This window comes from Hyla sarda, chromosome 6 (genome assembly GCF_029499605.1).
Source record: "Hyla sarda isolate aHylSar1 chromosome 6, aHylSar1.hap1, whole genome shotgun sequence".
Classification (NCBI taxonomy): Eukaryota; Metazoa; Chordata; class Amphibia; order Anura; family Hylidae; genus Hyla; species Hyla sarda.
The window spans coordinates 290962727-290984949 of NC_079194.1; the positions used below are offsets into that span (position 1 = coordinate 290962727).

Here is a 22223-nt window from a genome sequence, read left to right on the forward strand (position 1 = left end):
TCCTGAGTTATATCCTGTATTATACTCCAGAGCTGTACTCACTATTCTGCTGGTGAGGTCACTGTGTACATACATTACATTACTTATCCTGTACTGATCCTGAGTTATATCCTGTATTATACTCCAGAGCTGTACTCACTATTCTGCTGGTGAGATCACTGTGTACATACATTACATTACTTATCCTGTACTGATCCTGAGTTATATCCTGTATTATACCCCAGAGCTGCACTCACTATTCTGCTGGTGGGGTCACTGTGTACATACATTACATTACTTATCCTGTACTGGTCCTGAGTTATATCCTATATTATACTCCAGAGCTGTACTCACTATTCTGCTGGTGGGGTCACTGTGTACATACATTACATTACTTATCCTGTACTGATCCTGAGTTATATCCTGTATTATACTCCAGAGCTGTACTCACTATTCTGCTGGTGGGGTCACTGTGTACATACATTACATTACTTATCCTGTACTGGTCCTGAGTTATATCCTATATTATACTCCAGAGCTGTACTCACTATTCTGCTGGTGGGGTCACTGTGTACATACATTACATTACTTATCCTGTACTGATCCTGAGTTATATCCTGTATTATACTCCAGAGCTGTACTCACTATTCTGCTGGTGAGGTCACTGTGTACATACATTACATTACTTATCCTGTACTGATCCTGAGTTATATCCTGTATTATACTCCAGAGCTGTACTCACTATTCTGCTGGTGAGGTCACTGTGTACATACATTACATTACTTATCCTGTACTGATCCTGAGTTATATCCTGTATTATACTCCAGAGCTGTACTCACTATTCTGCTGGTGGGGTCACTGTACATACATTACATTACTTATCCTGTACTGCATTATAACTCTGCTCCCATGTCAATATCAGGAATCACGATTTGCTAGTTGAAAAGGAATAAAAAAGCTCTTCAGACGCTGACAAACTGGGGGAAATCTGCATAATATTAAAATACTTTTCTTTGCTGTAATAAAAGGTGAATGGACATCAACGGGGAAAGATCTCAGAAGCGTTTTTCAAAGCAAAGATCAAATGGTCAATGAGCGTAAAAGGTGAAAATCTGAAAGACCGTAAAGTGCAGGAGCAGGAGAGACATACAGACAGCAGAGAGGAGACAAGTCTAGTGAATATAACCCAGTGCAGAATCATCACATCACAGCACTGCCCCAATGGGACCAGACTGGGCATTAGCTCCCCCTGAGACCAGACTGGGCACTAGCTCCCCCTGAGACCAGACTGGGCACTAGCTCCCCCTGAGACCAGACTGGGCACTAGCTCCCCCTGAGACCAGACTGGGCACTAGCACCCCCTGAGACCAGACTGGGCACTAGCACCCCCTGAGACCAGACTGGGCACTAGCTCCCCCTGAGACCAGACTGGGCACTAGTCCCCCCCCTTCCCCCGGGACCAGACTGGGCACCAGCCCCCCCTGGGACCAGACTGAGCACTAGCCCCCCCTGAGACCAGACTGGGCACCAATCCCCCCCCCCCTGGGACCAGACTGGGCACTAGCCCCCCCTGGGACCAGACTGGGCACTAGCACCCCCTGGGACCAGACTGGGCACTAGCACCCCCTGGGACCAGACTGGGCACTAGCACCCCCTGGGACCAGACTGGGCACTAGCACCCCCTGGGACCAGACTGGGCACTAGCACCCCCCCCTGGGACCAGACTGGGCACTAGCACCCCCCCTGGGACCAGGCCCATACAATGAAATCTAAACCTCTGTCTGTAGGGCTGGGCAGTCACAAGAATAATAAGGTCCGTATGGAAAATCCCTAATGGACATCACAAACTGCTGACACATCGTCCCATTTTCTGGATCAACACTGCAGATGTGTCATTTTTTTTTTCAGCCTTACAATCTACGTTACTCTTTGTGCGCATAAAGTGGTATTCCTGACATGACAGCTGGTATTCCACTCAATAAGACCGCACTAGACCGAATGCTCACCAAAGTCATGACGCCGAGCCTGTCCACTTCACGTGCCGGGCTGTGCGGGATTCTTCTAGGGGTTGATCGGCCACTGCCAGGCGGGGACGACCCAGCGAGGGATGTGCCGGTGAAGGAAGGAGGAATAGATGTCATCGACCTGAAGCGGCCCATATTGTCTAAACTTCCGCTGCCCACCCGAGACTCTATCTCCTCCGCTCTTTGCTCCGTGTTTTCCTTCTCCTCCTGTATTAACCTGTTTATGGGAAAAACAAAAAATCAATATGACATTTACCTAGTGCTATAAAACGAAATTAACAAATCTAATGAAGCATTTAAAGGGGTACTCCGCTGCTCAGCGTTTGGAACAAACTGTTCTGAACGCTGGAGTCGGGAGCTCGTGATGTCATAACCCCACCCCATCATGTCACGCTCCGCCCCCTCAATGCAAGTCTATGCGGGGCAGGGCTATGACATCACAAGCTCCCACCGCCGGCTCCAGCGTTTGGAACAGTTTGTTCCAAACGCTGAGCAGCGGAGTACCCCTTTAAGTATTACTAAAACAATGGATCCTGTTCAATTAGGTTTAACAGGTAAAATCATTACTTTAAAGTGCAACTCCGATGTTTACCCAGTGGAAGGACACCTGTTTAAATCTCCCGGCAAATTCATAGCCTGAGACTTCAGCGACCAGGAGACTAATTACTCCTCAAGTTCCATAGAATTGTAAGGGAATCCGTATCCTGATCATTTTTCCAGCGAGCAAGTCTTGGGCTATAAAGTATCTGGGAGACTTAAACAGGCATCCTGCCACCAGGCGAAGATTACGCTAAAGCGGACTTATGTTCTAACACTTTCTGTGCCGGAAAAATGTTATGAGAGAGATAAAGAAAGAAAGAAAAAGAGAGCAAAATAGAAAAGAGATGAGAGAAAGAGAAAAAGAATGCTAAAAAAAAATCTTTAAATTTTTATTTACTATTTATCTAATTTCATAAATGATATTAATATGAAGGTGTAGAGGTAGATAAATATATATATATACTATATATATATATATATATATATGTGTGTGTATGTATATATTACAGTCCTGGCCGTAAATGTTGGATAAAATGAAGTATTTCTCACAGGAAAGGATTGAGTAACACATGTTTTGCTATACACATGTTTATCCCCTTTGTCTGTATAGAAACTAAACCAAAAAAGGGAGGGAAAAAAAGAAAATTGGACATAATGTCACCAAACTCCAAAAATGGGCTGGACAAAATTATTGTCCCCCTTAACTTAATATTTGGTTGCACCCTTTGGAAAAAATAACAGAAATCAGTGTCTTCCTATAACCATCAATAAGCTTCTTACACCTCTCAGCCGGAATGTTGGACCACTCTTCCTATACAAACTGCTCCAGGTCCATACGGTTAAAATGATACCCTACTTATGCAGGTTTGATTTTGTCGCACTTCTGGAAAAAATCATAACTACATGCAGGAAAATTTATACGTTTAAAAATGTCATCTTCTGACCCCTATAACTTTTTTATTTTTCCACGTACAGGGCGGTATGAGGACTCATTTTTTGCGCTGTGATCTGAAGTTTTTATCGGTATGATTTTTGTTTTGATCGGACTTTTTGATCACTTTTGATTCATTTTTTTAATGGTATAAAAAGTGACCAAAATACGCTTTTTTGGACTTTGGAATTTTTTTGCGCGTACGCCATTGACCGTGCGGTTTAATTAATGATATATTTTTATAGTTCGGACATTTACGCACGCGGCGATACCACATATGTTAATTTATTTATTTTTTTACAATGTTTTATTTTTTTTATGGGAAAAGGGGGGTGATTCAAACTTTTATTAGGGAAGGGGTTAAATGACCTTCATTAACACTTTTTTAAAAAAATTTTTTTGCAGTGTTATAGGTCCCATAGGGACCTATAACACTGCACACACTGATCTCTCCCATGGGGACCTATAACACTGCACACACTGATCTCTTTTACTGATCATTGTTATCCCATAGGGACCTATAACACTGCACACACTGATCTCTTTTACTGATCATTGTTATCCCATAGGGACCTATAACACTGCACACACTGATCTCCTATGCTGATCACAGGCGTGTATTAACACGCCTGTGATCAGCATTATCGGCGCTTGACTGCTCCTGCCTGGATCTTAGGCACGGAGCAGTCATTCGTCGATCGGACACCGAGGAGGCAGGTAAGGGCCCTCTCGGTGTCCGGTCAGCTGTTCGGGACGCCGCGATTTCACCGCGGCGGTCCCGAACAGCCCGACTGAGCAGCCGGGTCACTTTCAGTTTCACTTTAGAAGCGGCGGTCAGCTTTGACCACCGCTTCTAAAGGGTTAATACCGCACATCGCCGCGATCGGCGATGTGTGGTATTAGCCGCGGGTCCCGGCCGTTGACGAGCGCCGGGACCGACGCGATATGATGCAGGAAGGCGGCGCGATCCCGCTTCATATCGCGGGAGCCGGCGCAGGACGTTAATATACGTCCTGCATCGTTAAGGGGTTAAAGGGGTATTCCAGGCCAAAACTTTTTTTTATATATCAACTGGCTCCGGAAAGTTGAACAGATTTGTAAATTACTTCTATTAAAAAATCTTAATCCTTCCAATAGTTATTAGCTTCTGAAGTTGAGTTGATGTTTTCTGTCTAACTGCTCTCTGATGACTCACGTCCCGGGAGCTGTGCAGTTCCTATGGGGATATTCGCCCATCATGCACAGCTCCCGGGACGTGACATCATCATTGAGCAGTTAGACAGAAAACTTCAGAAGCTAATAACTATTGGAAGGATTAAGATTTTTCAATAGAAGTAATTTACAAATCTGTTTAACTTTCCGGAGCCAGTTGATATATATAAAAAAAGGTTTTGCCTGGAATACCCCTTTAAGGTCTCTCCACAGGTCATCAATGGGATTTAGATCTGGACTCATTGCTGCCACTTCAGAACTCTCCAGCGTTTTGTTGCCATCCATTTCTGGGGGCTTTTTGACGTATGTTTGGGGTCATTGTCCTGCTGGAAGACCCAAGATCTCGGACACAAACCCAGCTTTCTGACACTGGGCTGTACAGTGCGACCCAAAATCCGTTGGTAATCCTCAGATTTCATGATGTCTTGTACACATTCAAGGCACCCAGTGCCAGAGGCAGCAAAACAACCCAAAACATCACTGACCTCCACCATATGTCACTGTAGGTACTGTGTTCTTTTCTTTGTAGCCTCATTCCGTTTTCGGTAAACAGTAGAATCATGTGCTTTACCAAAAAGCTCTATCTTGGTCTCATCTGTCCACAAGACGTTTTCCCAGAAGGATTTTGGCTTACTCAAGTTCATTTTGGTAAAATGTAGTCTTGCTAGTTCGCACTGACACTGATGCTCCCTGAGTCTGCAGGACAGCTTGAATATCTTTGGAACTTGTTTGGGGCTGCTTATCCACCATCCGGACTATCCTGTGTTGACACCTTTCATCAATTTTTCTCTTCCGTCCACACCCAGGGAGAGTAGCTACAGTGCCATGGGTTGCAAACTTCTTGATAATGTTGCGCACTGTGGACAAAGGCAAATCTAGATCTCTGGGGATGGACTTGTAACCTTGAGATTGTTGATATTTTTCCACAATTTTGGTTCTCAAGTCCTCAGACAGTTCTCTTCTCCTCTTTCTGTTGTCCATAATTAGTGTGGCACACAGACACACAATGCAAAGACTACGTGAACTTCTCTCCTTTTCATTTGGGTTTAAAGGAGCATCACATGCTTGAATTAATCTTATTTTTCAACAATTTTGAAAGGTGCCAATAATTTTGTCCAGACCATTTTTGGGGTTTGGTGACATTATGTCCAATTTGCTTTTTTTCCTCCTTTTTTGGTTTAGTTCCACTACACACAAAGGGAATTAACATGTGTATAGCAAAACATGTGTTACTGCAATCCTTTCCTGTGAGAAATACTTCATTTTAGCCAACATTTACGGCAAGGACTGTATATATGTATCTATATATTTATCTCTTTCTATTTCTCTCTCCCCCTATTTCTTTCTCTCTCCCCCTATTTCTTTCCCTATTCCTCTCACTCTGCACAGTGGTTCCCAGTGGTCAGCCCTATCCTTGTATACAGAAGATTAAAGTTTGTCATCCAAGCCCATTAAGGATGCTGCATACAAACTTTAAAAGGGGTTGTTAGGTGAAAAATATTTAATATTAAGTAGCTTATCGCTGGGTACCCCGCATTCTCTAGAACAATCTCTCCTTTTTAGGGAAGCGACAAAGACCTGGGTACAGCTCTGCAGTTGTGGTCTGCAGTAAGCGCTCCGCACTGATATCAGCTGCTTATTGCCTAGAGAAGATCATTTTCACTGGACAACCTCTTTAAAGGAGTACTCCGGGATATGAAAACGTATCCCCTATCCTAAGGATCTCCCGTATGTGACCCCCGGCCCTTTGCCGAAATAGCGCATGTCGACACCGCATAATGCGGCGGCCGACACCCCCCCCCCAATACATCTCTACGGCGGAGCCGGAGACTGACGGATGCGGCGCTCCAGCTTTCCCATAGAGATGTATTGAGGGGGCATGGCGGCCGGCACGTCATGCGGTGGTCTGACAAGCCCCCGTGCCACTGCCTGCCAGGGCCCCGTATGGGAGATCGGTTGGACCCCCCCACAATCTGAAACTAATCCCCTGACATATCTGTCCATTTTAAGTACTGTCCAGAGTAGGAGAAAATCCCCATAGCAAACATATGCTGCTCTGGACAGTTCCTAAAATGGACAGAGATGTCAGCATAGAGCACTGTGCTCGTGACGTCAGCAGAGAGCTCTGTGTTCCAAAAAGAAAAGAATTTCCTCTGTAATATTCAGCAGCTGATAAGTACTGGAAGGATTAAGATTTTTAAATAGAAGTAATTTACAAACCTGTTTAACTTTCTGGCACCAGCTGATTTAAAAAAAAAAAAAAAAAACAGCTTTCCACCGGAGTACGATTTGAGTCTGCAGATGTAAGGTCCTAGAGATAAAGCTTCCACTATACCTGATTTCCTTATTGATCGCGTCCAATTGTTCCTGCAACATAACAGCGAGCGTCTGGGCATCTGCTTGGCCGCACGGGGAGAGGAGATCTACAGAGCTGAAAATGGTGTCTCTGTCGTCCTCCATGTCGGAAATGTCGACGTCACTTTCGAAAGCTTGGGCGACGTTGGCCAGGACATTAGCCTGCTGGGCTCGCTCCCAGTCCTGCTCATTGAGCGTCTGTACCTGCAAAAAAAAGCAGAGAACAAGCAAATAAATAAAAGGCCACGGGGCATTGTAAAAAAACTCAGAAGGAAGAATGAAAACTGCAATACACACGAAAAAACCCACACTGCAGAGAGAGACACTTACGTGCTGAGAACGCAGATCCAGAGAGTAAAAGGAGAAAAAGAGAGAAAACAAGGCTTTTAGATACAGGAAATATCAGGAGGGGAGACCTGTAACTGGAAATGATACGGGGTTCACCCAGACATGGCGAACCGCGAGACAATACGACTGCATGAAACGGAGACACACAAGCTTGGGTATAACATATATATATATATATATATATATATATATATATATATCTCTATCTATCTATCTATACACATATAGTGACCCCCGACCTACGATGGCCCCGATATACGATAATTTCAACATACAATGGCCTCTCAGAGGCAGCATCAACATACGATGCTTTTGTATGTCGGGGCCATTGCATAAACGGCTATCCGGCAGCGCGGACTGCTTCATCTACCACCGGATAGCCGTTTACGGTGCCCCGTGTGGTCCGGTGGGTGTCGCTCACCTGTACCGACACTCCGGACCGTCCTCTTCAGGGATCCTCTGCATCGCTGGCGCTCTCCATCGTCGTCATCATGTCGTCGCGCACGCCGTCCTGTCATCCAATAGGAGCAGCGTGCGCACGGCCGAGGAGGCGCAGCAGAGACAGTCCGAGCGGCGACAGCAATGGAGGGCGACATCCAGGGCAGCGGTGAGCGGCGGGGACAGGTAAGTACTGTATAACCTCCTTTACCAGTGGTCTTCAACCTGCGGACCTCCAGATGTTGCGAAACGACAACTCCCAGCATGCCTGTTCAGGCCGTTGGCTGTCCGGGAATGCTGGGAGTTGTAGTTTTGCAACATCTGGAGGTCCGCAGGTTGTAGACCACTGTCCTATACTTTCCATTGCACGGATCCCTCAACATACGATGGTTTCAACTAACGATCGTTCATTTGGAACGAATTACCATCGTATGTTGAGGGACCACTGTGTGTGTATATATATATATATATATATATATATATATATATATATATATATATATATACATATACATATACATATATATACACACACTTAAGGATGGACCGAAGTTTCGTCCGCAGAAAATTATCAGCCGAAAATGCCCTTATCAGCATTTTCGGCAGATTCAATTCTGGGCAACATTTTTTGGGAGGCGTGGCCTAACTCCTAAATGACACAGGGAGAACAGGTACGCCCTGGGCGCCAGGGACATAGCGCGCCAGGACGTACCTGTATGCCCAGAGTCCTGCTGCGGCTAGTACACAAGTGCAGGAGCCAACACAGCTAATTTTATTTTTTCTATAAAACAACGCCCCCCTCTGTGCTCAGGCTGAGTGTGGTATTACAACTCCGCTCCATCCAGTTTTATGGAACAGAGCGGCAATGCCACAAATAGTGAGGATGAGGGTGGTGCTGTTTTGGGAAGACAGTATTGGTTTGTTTCTTTTTCAGGAATAATGTAACTTTTTACATAGGACTATAAAACCAGTCACATCCCATAGAGGATAGTGGCCCTGTGTCTAGGGGGAGAGGGGGACCCTCTGTTATAACTATAGACACCACCACAATCTTCTATAAGCATTGACAAAGGCATCTGTGTGATGAGAACCAAAAGCTCAGAGGGTAGACCAGTGCTTTCCAACCAGGGTGCCTCCAACTGTTGCAAAACTACAACTCCCAGCATGCCCGGACAGCCAAAGGCTGTCCGGCATGCAGGGAGTTGTAGTTTTGCAACAGCTGGAGGCACCCTGGTTGCGAAACACTAGGGTAGACACTACCATCTATGCAGCCAAGGGGCGTACCTATAGAGGAAGAGGTAGCAGTCGCACCGGGAAGTATTATAAATGGCGCACAGTAGAGACAGAGCCTGTTACAGATTTTGCATGGGAGCACTGAAGCTACAAGTTACGCCTCTGCTTGCGGCATATACTTTTCTATGATACGATCCAGGTATTGACCATTGTCTATGAAATACTAAATTAAATCATAGGCAAAAAATATATATCAGAGCTCAGTGTCGCCCCCTATTTTCTATGCTGTCCTGACCTGCTGCGTGATTTCGTGCGCTGACCACACCCCTATAGGTGTGATGCGTCCAAATACGCGCACTATTAGGGTAGGGTCACACGTAACGGATCGGCAGTGTATTTTACGATGCGGATCCGTCGGTGACCCGACACATTTTGTGCCTCCAGCTGTTGCCACCCCCCGTTCCCTCGCCTCGCTCCGCCGCTGGCCTGCTCGCAGCGGCCATCTGCGAGCAGTGATGTCTGAGTACACATGAGCAGTGCACTCAGACATCGCGGCCCAGAGTGCACTCGCCGACTCGCAGGCTCTGTGTAGCTGCTCGTGGTAGCGGATTGCTGCTGCGGGCAGGCCAGGGGCGGAGCGAGGTGGGGGATTGGCGGGGGGGATTTGGGGGCGGGGGCAACAGCTGGAGGCACAAAAGGTTACTGGCGGATCTGCAGCATAACATACGCTGCGGATTTGTTACGTGTGACCCCACCCTTAAAGGAGTACTCCGGGATATGAAAAAGTTTCAGACCGCAGGAGGTCCCCCCGCAATCTCCCGTAAGGGGCCCTCGGCTCTTTGCCAAAATAGCGCGTGTCGACCAACGCATGAGGCAACGGCCGTCACACCCCCTCAATACATCTCTATGGCAGAGCCGGCGACTGCCGAATGCAGCGCTCCAGCTCTCCCATAGAGATGTATTGAGGGGGCGCCAGCCGCCGTGTCATGTGGCAGTCAGACACGCCCTTTTGACGCTGAATGCCGGGTGCCCTGTATTTGAGATTGCGAGGTGGCCAAAACGGTCAGACCCCCCCCACAATCTGAAACCTATCCCCTATCCTTAGGATAGGGGATAAGTTTTCAGAACCCGGAGTTCTCCTTTAATGTATAGATTTATATTTCCATTTTACTGGGTATGTGGCATGGAAAAGAGCCAAAAAAATTTATAAATCCGACCAACCTTAGAGGGCTCGTCCCGTAAAGCAGCTAGCCGTCCTTTCTGCGGCCTGCGTAGGACCAGTGAAGAACTGTACGACTCGGGATGTCCATCAGACAAGGAAGAAGGAGCAAGAGCATATCTGAAGTCAGGAACACTGCCCAGGTGAGGCCGGCTGAAAAATATAAGACCGCATCGTCAACGAAGAGTAATGCCAAAGGCTGTCTGGCCATGTTGGGAGTTGTAGTATAGCAACAGCTGGAGGCACCTTGGTTGGAAAACACTGTCCATATACAAAAATAAATGACAACTAATCATAAGGTCTCTCTCCATACCTGTGGTGAAGGGAAGCTGCCCGTATCCTGACCTGCTCATTCTCCGCTCGGAGGGTTTCTATTTCAAGCAGCAGTTGCTCCTAATAAACAGAAATAAAGAAAAGTTATCTACAGAGATCTGAATGCAAATGAATGTGTGTGTGTGTATTATATATATATATATACACACATACATACATACACACACACCCATATATATACTGTACACAGACATATATATATATATATATATATATATATATATATATATATATATACACACACCCATATATATACTGTACACAGACACATATATATATATATATATATATATACATACACACACACACATATATACACACACACATATATATACTGTACACACACATATATATATATATATACACATACACACACACACATATACACACACACACACATATATACACACACACATATATATACATAGACACACCCATATATATACTGTACACACATAGACACATATATATATATATATATATATACACACACACACACACAAAAAGCGCTTGGATCCCCCGCAATCTAAATCTTATTTCCTAAATTTTATACAGTGGTCCCTTAAGTTTTAATATTAATCAGTTCCAGGACGACCATTGTATGTTGAAACCATTGTATGTTGAGACCATAACTCTATGGAAACCTGGTAATTGGTTCTGAAGCCCCAAAATGTCATCCAAAAATAGGAAAAAGTGAGAATTAAAAAAAAATAAGTAGATAACTAATATAGATAAAGCAAATCCTTACATATAAAAGTAATAAAGATCTGCTGGGAGCTGTAATCATTGTCTATGTAGGGGACAGGAGCTTCTTCAGGGTCCTGTACAGTACACAGTGTCCTAAAAATGTAACATGGAGCCGCCCTCACCTGGTGTCCAAAGGAGCAGCTAACCCTGGTACAGGTAAAGAGTAGGTAAATGAAGAAAAGTAGTCCAGCAGTCCCTTAAAACGTAGATCCTTTATTTCACTTTTCTTTAAAAGTACAGAGCACACACCATCCACCAGGTAAAGAGTTCAGAACATGTAATACCTCCCTGTACTGTAGGAGGCGCTACCAGACACCAGTCAGTACATACACTTCAGTAATACAGGTAAAGAGTACAGAACATGTAATACCTCCCTGTACTGTAGGGGGCGCTACCAGACACCAGTCAGTGCATACACTTCAGTAATACAGTAAAGAGTAGTACAGAACATGTAATACCTCCCTGTACTGTAGGGGGCGCTACCAGACACCAGTCATTGCATGTACTTCAGTAATACAGGTAAAGAGTACAGAACATGTAATACCTCCCTGTACTGTAGGGGGCGCTACCAGACACCAGTCAGTGCATGCACTTCAGTAATACAGGGGTCATACCAGTGAAATGCCCATTCTGATTGGTCGGTTCTTCCACCCATTGATGCGTTTCACAGATCTGCACTGTCTGTACATTGTATGTTGAGTCTGGTTTCAAGTTACAATGGTCCAGAAAAGCATCGTATGCTGAAAATATTGTATGTTGAGGCCATTGTAAGTTGAGGGATCACTGTATTGGGGATGAGTTTTAATGCACTCGAGCACCCCCACACCAAAACTAACCTTCTCGTGCTGAATTTCGTCAATGAGCTTCTTGGCAGACTCCACATCTCTGATGAGGGAATTCTAGAATGGCGAAAAGGTGTTGGATTAGTTCATCTTATATTAAAAGGGGTACTCCGGTGTTTTTTTAATCAACTGGTGCCAGAAAGTTCAACAGATTTGTAAATTATTTCTATTAAAAAATCTTAATCCTTCCAGTATTTATTAGCTGCTGAATACTACAGAGGAAATTATTTTCTTTTTGGAACACAGTGCTCTCTGCTGACATCTCTTTCCATTTTAAGAACTGACCAGAGTAGGAGAAAATCCCCATAGCAAACATATGCTGCTCTGGACAGTTCCTAAAATGGACAGAGGTGTCAGCAGAGAGCACTGTGCTCGTGATGTCAGTAGAGAGCTCTGTATTCTAAAAGAAAATAATTTCCTCTGTAGAATTCAGCCGCTAATAAGTACTGGAAGGAGTAAGATTTTTTAATACAAGTCATTTACAAATCTGTTTAACTTTCTGGCACCAGTTGATTGAAAAAAAATATTTCCACCAGAGTACCCCTTTAAAACACATTTTATTTCATTGCAAAACAGGCAAGGTAAACAAGGGCCCTATGAACGTCTCTGTGTACACAGCAAGAGCTGCCCATCTTTTCCCTAAATCCGTGTTTCCCAACCAGGGTGCCTCCAGCTGTTGCAAAACTACAACTCCCAGCATGCCCGGACAGCCAACGGCTGTCCGGGCATGCTTGGAGTTGTAGTATTGCAAGAGCTGGAGGCACGCCTGGTTGGGAAACACTGACCTATACTATCTACTACTATATTGTCCAACATGCTGGGATTTGTAGTTTTGCAACAGCTGGAGGCACCCCGGGTTGGTAAACACTGACCTATACTATCTACTACTATATAGTCCAACATGCTGGGATTTGTAGTTTTGCAACAGCTGGAGGCACCCCGGGTTGGTAAACACTGACCTATACTATCTACTACTATATAGTCCAACATGCTGGGATTTGTAGTTTTGCAACAGCTGGAGGCACCCCTGGTTGGGAAACACTGACCTATACTATATACTACTATATAGTCCAACATGCTGGGAGTTGTAGTTTTGCAACAGCTGGAGGCACCCCTGGTTGGGAAACACTGACATATACTATATACTACTTTATAGTCCAACATGCTGGGAGTTGTAGTTTTGCAACAGCTGGAGGCACACTGGTTGGGAAACACTGCCCTATATACAGCCGACATCCGTTTCTCTGATACTTTTAAGGCTGGGTTCACACCACGTTTTTGCAATACAGTTCCCGTATGGAACCGTGTGCATTGACTCTCCATTGTAAACCGTACGCCAAAAGATGCATCAGGTTGTGTCCGTTTTGCGTCCTGTACGGTTTTGCCATTTTTTTCCCGTACCCAAAATCGTAGCCTATCACGGTTATTGGTTCGGGTGAAAAACCGTATTGTAACGTATATATATATTTTTTTAACATGGGAGTCAATGGGAACCGTACAGAACTGTATGTGCGTACGGTTCCATCCGGTTTTCCCCATCCGGTTTTTGACTTTGCACATTTTTATTCTTGGAAATTCAATCAAACAAGTAAAACTTTATTCATAATGGAGTGAAGAGTTAAAAAACGTATACATTTTATTTTTTTTCCATAAAAAACGGATGCAACCGGACATCATTTTTTTTTAAAACCGCATACGGTTTTGAAATGTATATAGTTTAAAATTTGTACACACGTTTTCATACAGTTAGTCCGGTTTTGAGGAATCCATTTTTTCATCAAAAACTGGATTGGGAAACTGTATAGCAAAAACGTGATGTGAACCCAGCCTAAGAAGCACTCCTGGACTTTTTTTTTACGGTAAGTTATATAGTGTAGCATAGGCTATTATTACAGAGAATAATGTGGAGGTTCTTGTGTATACCTTATGTTTACCTCTTTGCTGATGTGGCAGGCATGGGATAGGCTCTTTTTCTTTTTTTTGCTTTACAAATGCACAATGAAGTGGGTCGTGTATTGGAGCCAACATTTCCCATGAATATTCTGGGACGTTGGATTATTTAAGTTGTTCATAATTCAGGTGATCTCATTAGACCAATCCACTAATGGGTCTAATGCAGTTTTATCCACCAGGGTGCCTGCAGCTGTTGCAAAACTACAATTACCAGCATACCCAGACAGTCTTTGGCTGTCTTGGCATACTGGGAGATTTCGTTTTGCAACAGCTGGAGGAACCTGGTTGGGAAACACTGCAGTAGAGGATTTGTTGTCCTGGAAGAGAGGGAGGGAGGAGCTGGGGATTTGCTGAGACAACACCACACTGACAAAGAGAGGATTAAACAACTTCCTATCAGGAGCAGGGAAGAGCCAGAGAGCTGCTGAGACAACACCACACTGACAGAGAGGACTACACAACTTCCTGTCAGGAAACAATAAGGAGCTGGAGAGCTGCTCAGACAACATCACACGGACAATAAGAGGACCACAAAACTTCCTGTAAGGAGAGGAGGGGGGGGGGGGGGGGGAGTTGGTTGATTTGTTGAGACAACACCACACTGACAAGGAGAGGACTACACAACTTCCTGTAAGGAGAGGGGGGGTTGATTTGCTGAGACAACACCGCACTGACAATAAGAAGACTACATAATTTCCTGTCAGGGGTGAATCAATCAAAAGCACTGAAACCATTACAATAAGTGATAACACTACAGTAATAATTTCACCCCAAAATCCCAGGAAAAGTTATTGACTCGACTATGAGCCTAGGGTGGGAAATGCATCATCCCCCCATGTAATCATCCAGACCCCCATCATCATACCCCCCCCCCCCCCCCCTTATCATCACCGCCTGTCAATCCCTTCATCAGTGGTCTTCAACCTGTGGACCTCCAGATGTTGCAAAACTACAACTCCCTGCATGCTGGGTGTTGTAGTTTTGAAACCTCTGGAGGTCCGCAGGTTGAAGACCACTGCGGCCTTCGCCATCATCCAGCCCCCCCCCCCCTTTTGTTTTGTACCATCTATGCTGCAGGGACCGTCCAGTGGGGATGATTAGTCGTTGCGGGCTGTCCATTTTCACCGGGCTGGCCTCTTCTCCCCGCTTTGGGCCCAGACTAGTGACGTTGCCTTGGCGTCGTCAAGGCAACGTCACTACTCCGGGGCCGGGCCCGAAGCGCGGAGAAGAGGCCCCCCTGGTGAAAATGGACAGCCCGCAACGACTAATCATCCCCACTGGACGGTCCCTGCAGCATAGATGGCCCGGACCAGCTCACCCTAACGTCCAGCCAAGGGGAGGTGAGTACAAAACAAAAGGGGGGGGGGGGGCTGGATGAGGACGGAGGCTGCAGTGGTCTTCAACCTGCGGACCTCCAGAGGTTTCAAAACTACAACACCCAGCATGCAAGGACAGCTTGCTGGGAGTTGTAGTTTTGCAACACCTGGAGGTCTGCAGATTGAAGACCACTCATGAAGAGATTGACAGGCGGAGAGTTCACTCGAGTATAAGCCGAGGGGGGCGTTTTCAGCACGAAAAATCGAGTATATACGGTATGTTATATTTAGGGCTGGGCGGTATACCGGTACATACCGAATACCGATTTTTTTTCCCCCTCACGATATGAATTTTGCCCATACCGCAATACCGGTTGGGTCCCTCATACCTGACCCCTGCAAGTAAAAAATTAAAACTTGCGTAAATAAAGCGGGAAAAAAAAAATGTGACTCTAGCTCTTGCTAGAGAAAGTCACACGAAAAATAGGGTAGGCGCAATTGCGACAATTTTGCTCCAAAAAGTCAGAAAAAAATGACTAAACCCTAGTAAATGCCCCTCTGTGTTCCTTGCAGATACAGACGCCACAAAAAACATATATTCCTGGGAATTTCCCATTTTCAGCTGTATTATTTGTATTTCATCCATGAGCAGAATAATGTTTATCTTGCTCCTATCAATAATAATTTTTTTCTGCCTTTATATTCCTATAAAAAGACGTCTCTAGTGCCGGCCACTTGTCATTCATATCACAGCCATATAGAAGTGTTCACAAATAAGTGGCGCTCTAGCACAACTACTCCTCCCATCGGACGCCGTCAGTGGGGAAACTTCATTTAGCCAAAAGCTGGAGAGCAACAATTGGGGAATATAACTAGTACAAGACTGGTCGGATACACAGACATTACCTTGTCCTCCAGGGGACGCCATCCTCTCCTTCAGGTGGAGCTGGAGCCCGCTCATTGGACTCGGACAGCAGTTTGTCCACGGTTTCGGACAGGCGCTTATTGTGCTCTTCGTTCATCTTCTCCCTCTGCCGGGCCTGATATTGGGGAGATTACAGAAAGTCTAAATCATTGCACCTCCACTGGTTACGCAAGATATTTGTCCAGACAAGACCGTCCTCTTTACACGCTGCTTGGTTTAGGCACAGATATACTTAGACGGCTAATCTTAGCCATGGTGCTAATGACTGGCAGCGGTGTCGGATTTAACTGTTTGCTTGGTATGGAGAATTCTGGGGGGGGGGGGGGGGGGGGGGGTATGTTGTGACCTTTGAAGTTTAGATTGGCCATATGTTAAAGGAGTACTCCGGTGGAAAACATAATTTTTTTTTTTAAATCAACTGATGCCAGAAAGTTAAACAGATTTGTAAATTACTTCTATTTAAAAAATGTTAATCCTTCCAGTACATATTAGCAGCTGTATGCTACGGAGGAAATGTTTTTTTTTTTTTTTATCTTGTCCACAGTGCTCTCAGCTGACACCTCTGTCTGTATCAGGAGTAGAAAATCCCCATAGCAAACCTCTCCTGCTCTGGACAGTTCCTGACACGGACATCAGGTGTCAGCAGAGAGCACTGTGGACAAGACAAGAAAGAAATTCAAAAAGAAAAGAATTTCCTCTGTAGCATACAGCTGCTAAAGGGTGGTGGAAGGGTAAATATTTTTTAATAGAAGTCATTTACAAATCCGTTGAACTTTCTGGCACCAGTTCATAAAAAGAATAAAAAAATAAAATAAAAAAAATAAAAAAGTTTTTTCCACCGGAGTACCCCTATAAAGCAGTGGTCAGGGCCAGGTATCAAGTCACACGGATGGAAAAAATACATATAAGAAATCATTTTTACTTCTTGAGCTGATTGGCTCAAAAAAAATAAATAAATAAATAAATGTAAATAAAAAACATATATATTTGTTATAGCATTTTTTAAAAGTTTTTTTCAGTTATAATGAAAAAAACTAAAAAAAAATATTTTTAATTTTGATAAAAAAATATAAAAAAAAGGCATACATTTCAATATATACATCAACGTTTCCCAACCGGGGTGCCTCCAGCTGTTGTAAAACCAACTCCCTGGAATGCTGGGAGTTGTAGTTTTGCAACAGCTGGAGGCACCCCGGTTGGTAAACCCTGGTGTACAGAATGTATACTTTGAGCATGGGTGGAGCTTAGTGACATCACTAAGCAGAAAACAGCAGCGGTGATGTCACTAAGCTCCACCCATGCTCCAAGTTGGGCCCAGAGCTGAAGATACCGAAGAGGATTGCTGGGGAACAACAGCACGGAACGGGACCAGGTAAGTATTATTGTTATCAGTGTCACCTGCACTAGTGATGAGCAGCAAGGGCCATATATGAAGTTGCGATATTTTGCGAATATATTGACAACTATTCGTCCTATGTTCGCGAAATTAGCATGGTTGCTATGTTCGTTCGCTTTTTTGGCATTATGCATTTGCATAAAATTAGCATAAACATTTGCATGTGAAAAAAAAATACGAATATTTGTCATTACGAATATATAGCACTATATTCTAAATATTTGCAAAATCGTGAAGTGTCGATACTCGTGATAACATTTCGCATCACAAATATTCGTGCTCAACAATAACCTGCCCTACCTGTCTGTACCGAGAGGTTAGTGCAGGTGACACTGATGACCGATATCCTTTAACCCCTTAAGGACTCAGCCTTTTTTTTTTTTTTTTTTTTTAAATCAACTGGAGCCAGAAAGTTACAGATTTGTAATTTATTTCCATTAAAAAATCTTAATCCTTCCTGTACTTGCGGAAATTATTTTCTTTTTGAAACACAGAGCTCTCTGCTGACATCTCTGTCCATTTTAGGAACTGTCCAGAACAGCATATGTTTGCTATGGGGATTTCCTTTTACTCTGGACACTTCCTAAAATGGACAGAGATGCCAGCAGAGAGCACTGTGTTTCAAACGGAAAAGAATTTCCACTGTAGTATTCAGCGGCTAATAAGTACAGGAAGGATTAAGATTTTTTTAATAGAAGTAATTTACAAATCTGTTTAACTTTCTGACACCAGTTTATTTTAAAAAAAACAAAAAAACTTTAAAGACGTAACAAAAACGCACAGTGCGAACACAGCCGCCATATCTTACCCGCTGTAGCTCCTGGTTCTTCTCTTCCAGCTGAGATTCCATCTGACGTAACCGCTCTTCAATATTGCCGTGTCTCTCCTCGGCCTATAGTGACAACGACAGGAAGACACAGAATGTCATAGCGGCTCATCATCCTACCCCCCCGGTCACCTCCTGCACCATCACAGCCACAGAAATGCAGACATATTGGTGGGATATTGCAAGGTGAATAGAAGCAAACGGCAATTGTGCTCTGGAGCAGTGACTGATCATTCCGGTCCTCGTGGTGAGGTTAGTGCGGATGGTAGAATGCACAAGATATACGGCCCTTTAGTGTTGAAATGAACAAGCGCAGGTTTTTGCAGGATAGGTCATCACTTAAGGGGGTACTCCGCTGCCGCAGCGTCGGGCAACGTGTTGGGAGTCCGGGCATGTTGGGAGTCGTAGTTTTGCTCCCTGCTTGGGCATTGGCTGTGTGCACCGGCTGTCCCAACCCCCGGCATATACAGTCTGGAGGCAGCGCGGCACTGAATCACTGCTGCACTGATGCTCCAGGACTGTACATGTCCTGTACGGGTAAGTGAGGTCTTATTTCGTTTACCCGTACTTCGTTTGAGTCCCGGCGGTGTAGAATAGCACGGCAGGTGGGCGATGCTCCTATACTCCTCCTCCCCAGATAACACTACACTGCTATACAGGGAGGAGGAGACCCCGGAGCAGCCTGCCGTGCTATTGGCCAATCATCTATGCAAGCTTCTGACGGGAGATCAGAATAGATGAACTAAGGGCGGAAGTCGGCCCCCAGCAGGCATCAGTGATGTTTCTTCTGCTGGGGAAGTCTGCCTGGTAAGTAAGCACACTACCAGGTAGACAAAAAGATATTTCTAAAGTGGTAAAAACATTTTTAAAGGCAGGGATAGGGTTAGGGATAGATTGGCAATAGGCAGGGACAGAATTTTTATTTTTTTCACATGGTGGGGGCTACTCCTTAAAGCTAATATGCAGGCTGCCTGCGGTGCTGCATACAGTTCTACATTTAACTCAACCGTAAAAACTGTATATAGTGAATATTTTAATAAAAGTAACAATTTTAAGGAGAACTATGATGCAGAAAAACTCATCCCCTATCCAAAGGATGTTTTAGATCGTGGGGATCAGACCGTTGGGACCCCAACTCTCCCGGGAAAGACCCCACAAGAAGCGGCAGCCGACAATGTTCCCCCATCTCCGGCTCTCCCATAGAGATATATGAGGAGGCGCGTCGGCTGCCGACTCGTGCGGGGATTGACACATTCCTTTCCCGGGGAAAGCCGGGATCAGGAGATCGCGGGGGATTCCTTTGGATAGGATAAGTTTTTCTGCAGCACAGTTCTCCTTTAAAGGGATACTCCGCTGCTCAGCGTTTGAAACAAACTGTTCCGAACGCTGCAGCCGGCGCCAGGAGCTTGTGACGTCATAGCCCCACCCCCTCAAAGCAAGTCTATGGGAGGGGGCGTGACGGCCGTCACGCCCCCTCCCATAGACTTGCATTGAGGGGGCGGGGTGTGACATCATGAGGGGGTGGGGCTATGACGTCACGAGCTCCTGGCGCCGGCTCCAGCGTTTGGAACAGCAGCGGAGTACCCCTTTAAGACTAGTTGTCCCAGTGGATTTTATTCGATCAGATTGAAGAAGACCATGCAAGTGCTTGCACTATGGAGGGTTGTGTAGACATCACATGGCATTTATGGACAGGAATATTATGTCTATTATTGTGTCATACACAGAGAATATTTGGGACATGACTTGGGGTACATTATACCACGTTTTATTGCCCCTTAGGTATTGGAAGAATGAAGAGCATCAATTCACTGGTGCCCTAGTGATGCCAAACCGGGGAATGCCGCCATACTGTATTTTAGGTGATTTATTTGCATTATCCATAGAAAATTAAGAAAATGTGTAAACTGCTTCTTTAGGAGGCCAAATGCTAAATTACATTACTAGGTCCTAGGGAAGAGAGAAGCCGATCTCCAGAATCTACAACAAACTATTCCTTTTGTCTGACATTGGGCATGAACTGGTTAGGTGCCGGATTAGCAAGAATTTCAGATTAACTAAGGGTGGTGGGTTGTTGACTTGGGTTATCAGAAGAGGGCTGCGAGCGCCGTGATCGCTGAGGCCACTGATCGGCTATGGCGGTCATGTGACATCTGCTGCTCACTGAACAGCCCACCGCAGGATAAACGGGGGATCGGCTTAGGAACAAGGGGAGATGAGGGGACACTAATGACTGTGACACAGGGAGAGATGAGGGGACACTAATGACTGTGATACAGGGAGAGATGAGGGGACACTACTGACTGTGACACAGGGAGAGATGAGGGGACACTACTGACTGTGACACAGGGAGAGATGAGGGGACACTAATGACAGTGACACAGGGAGAGATGAGGGGACACTAATGACTGACACAGGGAGGGAAGAGGGGACACTAATGACTGTGACACAGGGAGAGAAGAGGGGACACTAATGACTGTGACACAGGGAGAGATGAGGGGACACTAATGACTGTGACACAGGGAGAGATGAGGGGACACTAATGACTGTGACACAGGGAGAGATGAGGGGACACTAATGACTGACACAGGGAGAGCTGAGGGGACACTAATGACTGTGACACAGGGAGAGAAGAGGGGACACTAATGACTGTGACACAGGGAGAGATGAGAGGACACTAATGACTGACACAGGGAGAGATGAGGGGACACTAATAACTGTGACACAGGTGGAGATAAGGTGACAGTAATGACTGATCATATGAATAAAGTTGGGTGACGTGCAGCATCCTAGCTCCTAGATTCATAGCTAATGTGTCATTCCCTGATTTAATAAAATAAATCACAAACACCATTTTGATCAATGAGATGAATCTTTTCTCGGTCTCTTCTCAGTCTTCTGTATCCGGTCTACTGAGGTTTCCTGTGATCAACCATTTTTTAATACGACGTTCCGGATTCCTGCTATATACGGACATTGTTCCGCCCTATATCAGTAGTGTTAAGCGGAAGCGAAGCATGCAGCAGTGTTCAGCGGGTGCCCAATGAATGCAGTGCATAGGCTCACTCAGTACGGCGGACGCATCCCAGCCATGGAATGGATTGTTAGGTACAGCCGCGGGATGGGTGCATGGCGTCCTTTGATCGGCCTTCATCGGAGAAAGCAAATGGAACAAGCATGGCAGAAAACAGTGAGTCTACCTTCCTAGGCACAGGCCCAAGTCCAAACACCTTAGCTTCCTTAGCAGCAGGCTTTCCCAGAGGCAAAAGCTCAGACTACAGAGTCAGAGGACAAGAAAAGTGACAAACACACAAACACGCGCATACTGGCGAAGCCGACATAGTCACAAGTGCAGTTAGTTTAGATTATTCGGAAGGCAGCGCCGCCCCCCTTAAAGAACATTAAATTGGATAACACAATTATAGTCTCAGGAGGCCGACACATTAACAGGATTATCCAGGATTAGAAAAATACAGCTGCTTCTTTCCCGAAACAGCGCCACACCCGTCCTCAGGTTGCACGTGGTATTACATTCTGGCTCAATTCACTTTAATGGAACTGGGCTGCAATACCAGAAATAAACCGAGGACAAGAGGGGCGCTGTTT

At 45.2% G+C, this 22223-nt stretch overlaps 1 protein-coding gene and 1 long non-coding RNA gene across 2 annotated transcripts in view; one reads left to right on the forward strand and one right to left on the reverse strand.

The window, feature by feature from the left end:
* LOC130277240 (uncharacterized) overlaps positions 1-2019 on the forward strand; it is a 4167-nt gene extending 2148 nt beyond the window's left edge. The window contains exons 2-3 of the long non-coding RNA XR_008845408.1: positions 1008-1083; positions 1888-2019. This is a non-coding gene — a long non-coding RNA (uncharacterized LOC130277240). The remainder of the gene's footprint in view (positions 1-1007; positions 1084-1887) is intronic.
* The window catches only part of PPFIA1 (PTPRF interacting protein alpha 1), a gene marked incomplete at its 3' end in the record, with an annotated part of 105983 nt that overhangs the window by 25777 nt on the left and 57983 nt on the right, over positions 1-22223 (reverse strand). Inside the window, 9 exon segments of the mRNA XM_056527707.1 lie at positions 1986-2220; positions 7022-7245; positions 10282-10432; positions 10593-10672; positions 12196-12258; positions 16377-16388; positions 16390-16422; positions 16424-16510; positions 18600-18683. Of these exon segments, the coding sequence (XP_056383682.1) occupies positions 1986-2220; positions 7022-7245; positions 10282-10432; positions 10593-10672; positions 12196-12258; positions 16377-16388; positions 16390-16422; positions 16424-16510; positions 18600-18683 (969 nt within the window).